General features: G+C 31.4%; 1 protein-coding gene across 2 annotated transcripts in view; it reads right to left on the bottom strand.

The window, feature by feature from the left end:
• LOC148628574 (tetratricopeptide repeat protein 39B-like) overlaps window positions 1-12,992 on the bottom strand; it is a 28,792-nt gene that overhangs the window by 9,109 nt on the left and 6,691 nt on the right. For both annotated transcript variants that reach the window (XM_088590481.1, XM_088590477.1), the window contains 11 exons: window positions 11,349-11,450; window positions 9,638-9,713; window positions 8,322-8,454; window positions 7,561-7,693; window positions 6,918-7,017; window positions 4,921-4,986; window positions 4,203-4,314; window positions 2,003-2,070; window positions 1,545-1,604; window positions 529-620; window positions 41-199 (listed from right to left, as the gene is read on the bottom strand). In XM_088590481.1, coding sequence (XP_088446607.1) covers window positions 41-199; window positions 529-620; window positions 1,545-1,604; window positions 2,003-2,070; window positions 4,203-4,314; window positions 4,921-4,986; window positions 6,918-7,017; window positions 7,561-7,693; window positions 8,322-8,454; window positions 9,638-9,713; window positions 11,349-11,450 — 1,101 coding nt within the window. The remainder of the gene's footprint in view (window positions 1-40; window positions 200-528; window positions 621-1,544; window positions 1,605-2,002; window positions 2,071-4,202; window positions 4,315-4,920; window positions 4,987-6,917; window positions 7,018-7,560; window positions 7,694-8,321; window positions 8,455-9,637; window positions 9,714-11,348; window positions 11,451-12,992) is intronic.

Genomic DNA, 12,992 nt, shown 5'->3' with positions numbered 1-12,992 from the left:
AGAAATGTATTAAAGATGCCCATTTTTAGCATTTACATACTTAAATAGATAACTTAGATGGGCTTCAGTATCCTCAGTGTGGTCATCACACATAAGTAAGAAAGAAGCCTTTTGATATGTGTATGTTGCTTTACTCCATCTACTTTCTTTACAAAGCCTTTCAGCATACTTCATAGCCATTAACCAATCTCCTTTGAAACTGAAAAAAAACATTTAAATGAAAAGTCAATTATTTGCTAGAACAATTATATTTTGAACCCAGGTTCACGGTCATTAAACTATTTGACAGACTACACTTTCGTTTCATACCATTTATTGTATCTCATGGGGATTTCTACATACTACATAAGTGAACTTTACAGAACTTAAGGCATGTCTAGTTTGTATTCTAAGTTACACCACAAAACATAACAGGCTTGTCCCCATTTTCAATATATAAAGCCTAATAATTCCAAAATAGTATTTAAATGGATAATCATAAAAAAAAGAATCCATAAAAACCCTACATATATATCAGTACTAACATACCAGTGACACCACATTAACTCCCAAAAACAAAGATGGTGAAATTGGCGCCATTCTTGTTGAGAATCAATTGATTCTTCAAATCTGTAAATAGCCTGAAGTATAAAGAAAAGGTTTCTAAAATAAATCTCATGTTAATCAGATGTTAAAACCATAAAAACATACTAAAAAAAGATTGCATATTCTCTTTTATCTACAATTTGCACTGCGAAACCTGTACAAACCACTCTTAATAAACTGGTAACTTGTGTAAAACAAACAATTTCTTAAGTCCCTTCATATTAGCTCCAATACTTTTTGAACCTGTGTATATAAACACCTGCCTTTACAGAACAAGTCTCTCAGTCCAAAAAATGGTTTGGTTTAGACAGGTTTCACTGTACTTAAATATACAACTACATGTAAAACCAAAAAATAGGCTAAAATGCACTCTATGGATTCTTAAAATTAATCTTCAATAAATCACCACTTTTCAAAACTTTAAAATATTGAATTCTATATATCTTCTTCCAATAGATACTTGTGACTACAATGATACATTTCAATACTGAAAAAAAAAGCAAAAATATTAGGGAAGAGTATCTAACACCAAGCTAGTCTGAAGTGTACCATATATATTGTCACGTGCCTGTCAGTCTCTGTAAGAATCAGGCAGTGGGTGAAACATGGTATGAAAAAAAAACCACCATTTTGAAAGTTTTATTTTACTATTTATACCCTCAGAATAAAGGAAAAAAAGACAAGATCTTCCATATCATTTTGGTGAACTGAAAAAAAAAATGAACATTTCAGGGGCAGATAACTGTCAAAAACCTCATTTTTCTAACATTCTATTGAAAAATTTCAATACAGTAATGCAGAGTTCAAATAATGGTCTTTTCAAAGAATGTAAGCATCACTGAGTGAAATTTCATTGTCAGATAGAAGGTGTTTTGACATGCATGTTTCTGATTTTTTCTATTTTGCCTGATTCTTACAAAAAATTACACGTAACAAGCACTTCCTTATCATTAACTTACATCATCAATGTTGCCTTTAATTTCTTCAATCCTACCCGCAAAGAATAAAAACAATGCTCCCTGGGAAACATAAATAGGCTTATTAGCATGCTTCGATTAATGCAGATGACTCTTCACTGGTAATTAACAACACTTTCATTTAAATCATTTCTAAATTTGACAAAAATCTGTTACAAAATTAAGTGATTAAATTTATGTACATAAATTTTTTTCATGTCTATTCAATGATATTTTCCATTCTAAAGTGAGAAATCAAGGAAGTATTCGTTTGTGTGCTAACTCAAATTTATTACAATAAACAACTTGGGTAATCAACTATGAACCAAAAAAGTATCTCAAGTTAAGATTAAGCAATGCAATGCATTTTTAAGCAAATAATGTTATAGCCACCAATGTGCCATAAAATGACTGATAAAAAAAATCAAAAGCAATCTGTTGCCTATTACAGTAAAACCAACCTTTGGGTAAAGTTTAAGACAAGGGTCCAAGAGATCCTCTGCTAGGTTTATGTCACCATCTGCTAAACCTTAAAGAAATAATAAAGCTATTCTTCATTTATGAAATGAGTTTTCATGTATAAATAATAATTTCTTATCAACAACATACTGTGAAGGTACTTTTATTTGATGGCAAGTTTTCACGGCTTGGCAAGATGTCTTAAAAGCAATAATAATTTTCTTTGAGAATTTGAATTTGTGGTTTGATGAAAGTTCTTCTTATTAAAAAGAGCTGATCTCCAAAAAAATAAAACATCCCCTACTTTCTTCATAACTACACATGACTAAGCACATAATTTAATGTTTTTATTTCAAGTATTTAGATTGATTGATTGATTGATTGATTGTTGGTGTTTAACGTCTAAGCAGCAATATTTCAGCTATATCCAGACGATGAACATGAAATGGATGATAAAATGAACATGAAATGATGAAATGAAAAAAAAAAGGGATGGGACACAAGGATAAAGGGTCGAAAAATTTTGATTGCCACTAGAAAAACGGAGGGATAGGTAAGATTGGACAATTTAGCCTCCTGTGACGGAGAGCAAAGGTTCCTACTCCTATTGAATACCACAGCAGGGTTCTTTAATGTGTGAGGAATGCGAGGAATCTTTCCCAACACCGTGCACCACTATGGTTTGCGGTCAGGTTTTCCATATTATAGCCTGACAACCCCAGCATGTAACACCCCAGCGGTACCCCATTCCACCACCTGGGGCATACAACCCAGATGGTCTGTGGGCAAAGCGCCCTAGCCCATGGCTACCGTTCTGAGTACTATTTAGTCGCTTTTTACGACAAGCTTAGCGCTGCTGCAGGCCTATTCTTTTGACACCCGGACCTGCACGGGGCTCAAGTATTTAGCATATTAAATCATAAATATATAACTTCAATGAATAATAATATTAGATTATTAATATTTTTTCAAAGAGAAGGAGTTTCTCATGCTCATCTCATCCAGCGGCTTTGTCGCGAGACGAGATGAGCATGAGAAACTCCCGCGAGTTGAAAAAATATTTAATTATCTGTTTATCGCTGTTTTGCTGAATTGTAAGGTATTAGTTTTCTTTTATTTTCAGTTTTCTTGACCTTAATATGCAAGTTTTAAAAGCACTGCATAATTTTCTTTCGTGACTATTTTTCAGCGACGTGCTACATGACGTCACATATGTTGTGCAGCTGTGATACACATTTTTTTTTAAAAATCGGTTAACTATGACCATCGCGTTTAAAATTTGTTAAATAATTTTGGGATTTATTCATTCTAATTGGGTCACTGTATATTAATCATTTTTCATTGCAGACTAAAAAATATTGCCACAAATTAGCCATTATTTCATACGCAGTAAACAAACAGATGGTTATTTGGGTCGTCAAATATTCCTACACTGTTGCTTGTATGTCACACCAGGACATAGAAACTAGCAATAATTTTCATTCTCACTCGACTGGCGTGAGATTGAAAATTATCATGTAGCAAGATCAAAATAGTGATAACATAAGATAATTAACTTCAGGTAAAGAAGTTAGTTTTCTGATTAAATGACAATAATTGTAAATGCATCAATTTTGGAATGCACTAATTTTCACGGTACACAGATAAAAAAAAAAGGTACAAGCAAAATTGATTTCTAAAACTTTGAAAAGCTAATCAATTTGAAAAATTGAAAGTCAATATCCAAAAAATAGTTCACTTGACAAAATCCTCTAAAATAGTGACCACATAAAATTTATCCATTTACAGGTACCTGATGAACTGCTTTCAACTTACTAGACAATTGACAAAAGGATAATATCTATGTATGACAGAAAGTTTCAATCTCCATCTCCTTGTTCCATTTACTTAAGGGGGTAGACCTAGGGTAAAGGACACAACTCTTACAAATCATTGGAACATTTTTATTCAGCATTTTACATCAATTTCATGTCAGCATCAAAGTAACTTGAATGGATTTCAGTCTGTTTCAAATGAAAGCTTGATAGGCTTTGGTGAAATTGAATATGATACAAACATATCAATGATTTCAAGAGTTATTTCCCTTACCCTAAGTCTACCTCCTTAAGGGCTGTTCATTGGGTAATTGTCATTCAATCAAGAGAAGCCCAACTCTATTCCGTGAAGTTAACTGTTTTACTCACTATAAGTTGTTAAACCTACCTAGTACATAACAGACAACAGTATGATATGCTATAAGTATAATTGAACACAAAGGGCCTCTAAGACTAGACAAATCTTCAGTTCCTTTCTGTAATGCCTGTAATCCTGCTTTCTGAAAAATATGACTTTATGTCAAATTGTTTTAACAGAATGTGAACAGACTTATCTGGACGGAACATCCTAAATGTGTAGATTCTATGTCAAAACATAAATGGCTCAAATCTTTCTTTCAGAAGTGACGTATTTTAGAAGTGATGTATGCAGTCAGGATGTGATTGTTTATACATTTAATGCAGACACACATCATGTGTTATATCTCAGATATTTGCATTGGTCGAGACATCAGTGATATAACAACATAACCATGCATTTTCAATGTTTAATTTTATTCAAGTTCAAATAGCTGCGTCCCACATAGGCAAAGCCTAAATTCACCTATTGGTGTAATGTTTCAGTAAAACAAATTTAAAAATTATCTACAAATCTACAGCATACATAGACTGAAAAAGCATCATTTGTTGGGCGAGTTTTTCTACACCATGAATCACTTTACCATAGGCAGTGTCTGAATTTTATGTGAACTGGTACTTAAATAGTAGATTGGATATTGAACATGTAAACAAGTGTTGTATACTGTTTCATTAGCTTCTTTAAACTTTTCATCTTCCAACAAAAAACCAAAGACCCATTCAGATGAAATTAATCATTTTTAGTTTACCTTATTCCCTGAGAATCCAACAAACTCCAACAGCTTCATGATTTTACTTGGAAGCAATGAAATCATCTGAAACAAACAAAGTTCATGCACTTTTTAAATAACTTACATTCAATCTTATACTGCAAAGTAGTTGTATTTATAGGTGTCAATGTCGCTGGTAATATAAAATTTCACTGGTTCATAAAATTTTAAACTCCTTCATTCCATTTTTATTGGAATTTATGTCCATTTACCTGTGTATTTTTTGTTCATTTGTCTTGTGCAACTTGTGACAGACCTATGGAATTAAGTACTTCTCTGTCTAAAAATCTGGCAAAATGTGTATTAGATGTGGCACATAAAGGGAAAAAACGCAGATATTTTATTGCACTGACCAAGTATTTACGCCTAATTACCTCCAGAAATATCTATCAAGTGTTTGTAAAATTTGTCTTTTTGATATTGATAGGTCAAATTTAGTTGAAATGCACTATGGAAAAATGGCGGGAAAATTTTCCGGCGCTTTTTCTTTATATAAGCTGTCAAAAAAATATCTACATCACATAAGCTTCAGGATAAATTTTTAATATCTTTTCACTTGTTTTCTACATGTACTGAATATATTTGAGGCAAAAAAGACAAAATTTAGAGTTATGATGTGCCACCCACTGCCTGATTCTTACACAGAATGGTACTTAATACATATACAGTCGACTCCACTTAATCACATATCACTTTATTGCATATTTCAGTTATTAGCATAATTTTCTCCTGCACAAAACCATTTCCTATTATTCTATTAGGGAAAAAATCGCTTATTTGCATAGGCCTTGGAGGTGCATTTCGGTTTATTGCATAGAGAATTTTGCCTCATCCAGGTAAAGACAGGTTTTCCCAAATTCTATTTTAAGCCTTCGGGTCATAAATATGTTAATCATATTTATTGTTGTAAAAACTAGATTATCATCAATCAGGAGGTGTTAATAATGGAGTAAAAACATAATGGACATAGAAGACAATATAAATGATTTCTAATTACATTAAAATAAACAGGCACCTAGGTGAACAATGACTTCTGACAACATGCCAAACATCACCTTATGATGCGGCTTGGGGTATTTTTTGTCCCAATTTAAATTCTTCCGACTACAAATGATTATCAATGTAAATTTAATTTTCTTTAATGAGCTGAACAGTTTTGAGAGAGCTTGGGTTACTAGGCATAAATATCATACGAAAATTAAAAGTCATTCATTCAGTACAATGTCTAATGAAATTCAACTACCCTAAGGTGCCCCATACTATCCAAACTTCATAGGAATATATCAAGGTCAATGACACATATAATACAAAACTATCAGTGTACAATGGTGATTGAACAGAGGAATAAAAACACACAGATCATTTCAAATGCCCACAAACTGCAAACATTGATGACTATTACACTGAATCCAGGCTGAAATATGAAATATGGGATTTTCTTTCATAGAAAGGTCTGGAAATTACTTGACTATTTATAGATGAGAAACACGTGGTTTTACTAATAAATACACACATCGTAAAGAAGGTCAATAAACAAGACAAAACACAATATATATTATTATTTATTGATAAAAGAACAATACAATGAGAAGGTCTATAACAATTACATACCAGATCAGAAATGTTGAACAGTGATATCCCTGGTTGATCCACAGTATCGTTGTCTTACCTGAACTCACACTTCCAGTAAAATCGTAATTTCGGTTATAAGAATAGCCCGATTATTTGCATAATTTTTACTGGCAAATAGGCTATGCAATTAAGCGGAATCCACTGTAGTTGTATTTTCATAGTACTTGCTAATACATAGTATTGTGATATTACCGCATGGAACTCAATAAAGATAAAGAACTCAATAATGATAAAAAATATTCCTTCTAAACAATTTCACTGCCAGTACATAGAGTAATTAATCATAGAATCAGTTTTCATTAGCATACCTGTTTATCACACACACACACACATAGCATACTAACCAAATTAAAAGCTCCAACTCCCATCAAAACACCACTTTCAAAATGCTGTTTCTGTTTCTCATTTTCAAAATTTCTGTTCATTAAAATTTTATTGCACTCTCTGCAAAAGAAATGATGTCTAAGAGTGCATCCTACTGAATTAAGTGGCAAGTTTTTTTAAGCAAGATTTCTTATCTACTGTTTCTTTTTTCAAGGGTTGTCCTGCATTTTCAACTTGTACTGATTGAAGCAATTTATAACACAGGTTTTCAGGAATTATAAAAATCAAATAACTCATGGATTACGTAATAAACATTTATTCAATTTCAAAAGGATTTCATACAAGTATTTGACCTTTAAACCTTTTCTATTAATGCAGATCAAAATTTTAAAAATGTTATTTTCTTACCTTCGAGAGGGTTTGTTTTTTTTAATGAAAGCTGTCATAAAATGTTTTTTCTGTATCAACTGTTATGGACAACTTATTTGGGCACTACTGCTCAATGATTAAACCCGTCCTGTCCCAAAATGTGATTCACATGATTAAGTCCCTAAAAAGGAAGTAGACTTGCAGAATATTTATCATGGGGATGGATGGAGATATGTAAAACAGAAAACCCTAATTCACAGGGGAAACAAATATTTTCAATAGAGTAATACTTACTTGTACACTTTATAACATTCTCGAATTTTCAGTCCACCTTTCACAAAACTGATTAGGTTCTCGTCCTGAACAAAGGTCAGTAATGCTCGTAGAAGCAGACATTCAGCATAGCATAACTCAGCATGAATCTCACCTTAAAAAAAAAAAACAAAATCTAGATATTATAGATCATTATGATATTATATTTCCCATGAGCTGGCAGAGATTCTAGGTAAAAAGGAGCATAGAAAATCTGTTTATATGATATTGGTGATGTTTACATTGGAAACTGCACGTTTGCCCTAAGTTTCTAGCAAATATTTCTTTTCTTGCATTTCTGTGGTGAGAAAGAAATTATTTGTTAGAAAATCAAAGTAAATTTTTACAACATACATTGTAATAGATGTATAATTCAAACAGTTTATAGTGTTTTATGTGAATATGCAATGCAAATCATAATTTTGAAAACTTATTTCCCAACTTTAGTGTTATAAAATATGTATTTTCCTATTAAGCATTAATTTAACCTGGAATCCACTTTCAACCAGAAATGGTTGCTGTCTTTTCATGACAATAACCACACTTACTATTTGCTGATGAATAATAATTCAAAGTTGGAATTTTCGAGGAGAAAATTTCTGATTAATGTGACAATTAATTTCCCTATTTTAAAGATCAAATTCTACAGTCTTTTTTTTTATATCATAAAAACTTTTTAATCATGATGCATTTCAATAAGTAATAATTTTGAAATAGTGTGATTCCTGGATATTGAAACTTACCTTCTTTCAGATTGTGATATGATGACCTAGATCCTGACCTAGAAATAGATTCAGCAAAGGAATACTTTCTTCTGTGTCTATCACAAACATGAAGAGACTTCTTTAAGGCCAGTATAGCTGCCTCTACATCAGACTGTTCAGAAAAAAATGTGTTAAAAATATTAAAATCAATTGATCAATTCACTATTTTCAACTGTTAAATTTAGTTCTTACTTGACACAGAACTAGAGTTTCAAATGTCAAGGTGTATATTATTTTCTGGTCATGAGGAAGTATTTATCTGTAATTTGTACTTTTTTCCTTTGATCTTGTTGACAGATATTTTTTTATCTCTCATACATGAAATAAATTCAAAATATCCATCGAAGCATTCAGAGAGACTGTGATGTCATCAGATTTTTTGGGGAGTTTAGAATGAAAATGATGTCACATACCAACATCATTTTGAATGACAAAATAGTTCAAAGCCAGTATCAAAATGGAAAGTAACTATTATTCTATATGTATCAGTATTTTGGTTGATGTATTGGTCTATATTTCTTCTAAATTGATTTTATTTGGCAAACTTTAGACTATGATTTTACTGTGGTTACTGTTACACTACAGAGAGTTTGAGTATTGCAATTGTAATCCATATCAGTATTTATTTAAAATATCAACCTTATGGAAAGTTTTTTTTGGAACATGTAAAAATTTCAACCTTAATGAAAGTTTTTTTCTTTTTTGAAACATGTAAAAATTTCAACTTTAAAGAATTTTTTTCTTTTTGAAATATGTAAAAATTTCAACTTTTAAGAGTTTTTTTTAAACATGCATTGCAAAACCTAATATTACATTCTACAATAAAATAAACCCTCATGAATACACCACAGGTAGTTGATAAGTATGAGTGATATCTACTTCTGGGTCCTTGTGAAAATATATACATGGCATGCACAAAGAAATCTCTACAAAAAAGGTCTTTTAAAAGATTGCTGAGATTTCTTAATTCATATTGTGGACAATACGTTAATATACGATAAAATCTGTATACAAATTTTCCCCTTGGTCACATAAGGAATACCTGACTGTTAAGATCAATTTATATATACAAAGAAATTTAATACTTAAGTTTGAGAAACAAAGTGGATTACTTATGACATGCTTTTATTAAAAAGAGACATTCTTTACAGCAGGTTAAAGTGTCCAATCATAAGAGTACCAGTACATTGTATCAATGTAATATATTTGTTACTTTCACGATGTCTGACATGTGAAGAAACCAGTACATAAATGTAATGAAGGTCTACTTTTCTAAATACATTTTTTTTTCTTACCATATCAAACGTCATGACAGCCTGGATGTACAATATCGTACCATATCCCAGAGCATGATACATACTACTGCTGGCCCTTAAAATAAAGAAAAACATGAACAGGGTTTTTTTCAGGAATTAAATTATGTATTAAAAGCAAACTGTAGAGCAAAAAAATAAAATTGATGCAACATTCAAGTTCTTTAATTCACCTTATTACTCTATTAAAAAAAGATTTCTGCATGAATCATGTCTGACATATGCTGAAACTTTGCCTTGTTCTTTCCAGGCCAATATGGTATGCAGTGTGATTTTGGGGAAAATATCTGTTTTGCTGGTAAGCATTTCCCCTTTTCAAATTCAAGGGGAGAACATGGCTAGTACATAACATATATTTAAAAAAATGGTCTATAAAAATGTTGTTAATAACAGTGTTGGTTAAATGAGCATGGTAACCAGTTATTACAAATACATCCCAATTCGCCACAGGTCGTTTCACCAGGATATTAAGAAGGCATCTGCTGTGAATAGTTTCTTTATTTCTGTGTTTCAATTATCTTTTATTTATGAACCAAAGACAGTAATGTCATTTCCCGCAGTTTGTAACGTAATAATTGCTACGTCACCACTGGAGGCAGCAACTCTTGTGTGGAGTGTCTAGAAACTAAACGTATAGAAAGTTGACCATCATATTGTTATTTTCATCACTCAACACTCCCTAAACCAGGCAGTGGAAGACAAATAGCAAATTTTGTCTTCAAAAAATGTTCATCCATTATGTATGACAACTGCATCCTTTCTCAAAGCTGAATGTTGCTTTTTGATTTACTGCACCGGTTTAAGAAGCATTGAAATTCATTGAAAATGGGAGATAACTCTTTAATTTTGTGTAAAATTTGGTTACCTTTTTTGGGAACTTTAAAATCACTTTCTGAGCCATTTATCATCAATTTAATAAAATCTTCATACTACAAATTATATTTGACACAAATATGATACAAATACTACATAGGAATGAAAAATTCTGTGGGATAAAATTTACCACACGCTTTCCATATCATAGGAACTGCCTAGTTTCTACATGGGTACCCTCTTAAATATGTGTAAAAAAAAAAAATCGCATATTTATTATTGTTGGGAATTTACAATATACACTTTTCAATTGCAATGTAAAAGATCTGTTTAACATACATGTATTAAGATGCAATAAAAACATAGTTCCAAAAGTGTCAAATAACTGAATTATAACAAAGAAATATGGGTGAAATGGTCTAAGGCATATCTGTTAACCTTTGGAACAGCTCATATGGGAGATTCTCCCTCACTGACGCTGTCTCCATACCTGTTAACCTTTGTAACAGCTCATGTGGGAGATTCTTCCTCACTGACACTGTCTCCATACCTGTTAACCTTTGTAACAGCTCATGTGGGAGATTCTTCCCAATTGACACTTTATCATGTAGGAGATTTTTACATAAAAAAATTTTTTGTTTAAAAAATCAATTATTAAGTATTTGTCACAGAAAATATAGTAATTTTATCCAAAAACCTCAAACAATTCTTACATTTTCATGTGGAGGATTCTAAATTTTTCGTTGATTTTGTGGAAGTCTCCCCAAACTATGGGAGGATTAACAGGTATGCCTAAGGCAAACAGGAATGTAGGCAAAAAAAAAAAGGTACATGAACAGGTTTTGTGGCAAAAACAATCCGGATTTAATGTTCACCATACCCTGGTTCCATCCTAGCTCTGGCATCTAGGAACTTGTTGTTTAAAAATAATTTCAAAGCTGCACTGGTTTGATCAATGGCATCTGGCAAATCCAAATTTGACCTAAAACATGTTAAACAAAAACAGAAAAGTAAGTATTGTTATAAATTCATAAAAATTTTTAAAGAAAGCCTGCATGACCACCCTTCATAATCAACAAAGTTATATATAAGGAACTGACAAAAACCATATATTACAATTACATCTTGTAACATCAGAGCACAACCTAGAACTAGGACTGACTAAATGGTAGGCTCTACAACTCCTATCAAACTTGAACAAGTCACCTATCTTTATATAATAACTTTAAATACAATGCTTTGAAGGGCCCAGCTTAATATCCCTGCAGATGTCAAACCCTAAATTGGGGCAAGAATTGACACACCATTTTTAAACATCTCTAAATTCTGATTGTGCTCAAATATTTGACACAGGGTAAGAATGTGATTAGAATCAATGGGGTGCCTTTTTCATTTTTTCAAACTTCTTAATGTAGATGTAGCAATATCAGAGGCACAAACAAGTAAAAATTCACAGATAACTGAACACTGAGAATATACAAATAGCAATAGTTTTATTTGATTTGTAACAATCTTTCTGATTGGTTGGTTCTCATCTGTAATTCAAATGAACCCAAACAAAATAACATTTTGATAATGAACAAATTCTTAATATCTGGATTTGAATCCATTAAAAATTAAATTATCAGGAATGTTTTTAATTTTTGAACAGGTTAAATGAAATAACATGGTTTGCAGCAATCTACAATTTGCACAGTTTTAAGTGTAAACTGCAGCAAACCATGTTATTTTGTATAACATGTTAAAAAATTAGAAACATTCATAAGGTTAAGTACGAGTCAATATCAAGGACATTACTTCATGAATTTTTTTCATTCATAGTTTTAATAATACATTAAATATAGTGCTGAAACATTGCTGAATGCATCTTTATATGTATTTAACACACAAGCACAAGTCAAACTTAGGAAAAAATGTTTCATAACTTCTATACATAAACAACAAAAGTGTAAACATATTTTAGAATAAATCTACAGCTGTCAATTACAAGATTTGAGGTCTGAAATTAATATAGTCCTGTTCCTAAATGTATTATGCAGTGCACACCAGCATTAATTTTCTTTAAAAAATTGCCATTTCTTTAAATTTAGATAAATTGAGATATTTTAATGCAATGATCCAGCTAAATACCAACACCAATAAACATAATACATGTATATTAAAATTTTCATTCAAATCTGTCAATCTCACAAATTATTGCTAACTTGCATTGCACTAGATATCTAGGCTACAGCATATTTGCATTTTGCAACAAAAATATGTTCCTGTATATCCATACATTCATTTTAAAATTTGATGCTTACAATTCTGTTGATAGCAAAATATGGCTGAAGTAACAAATTTCGAGAAGGAAGGAAACATGTGAATATGTAGAATACTTTATAAAGAAGCAGTAAGCAAAGTTTCCAGGAACATAATTATATAATTGCATTCTTAACATGTTGACTAAAATTATCTTGACAATTCATATCCTAGATATTGACTTCAGCAGAACCTTAAATAAGCAAAGAACAACTTGCACTCA

Source organism: Perna viridis, chromosome 1 (genome assembly GCF_037379345.1).
Source record: "Perna viridis isolate PV_CMFRI_1.1 ecotype Kerala chromosome 1, ASM3737934v1, whole genome shotgun sequence".
Classification (NCBI taxonomy): Eukaryota; Metazoa; Mollusca; class Bivalvia; order Mytilida; family Mytilidae; genus Perna; species Perna viridis.
This window is presented reverse-complemented; position numbering and strand designations above follow the sequence as displayed.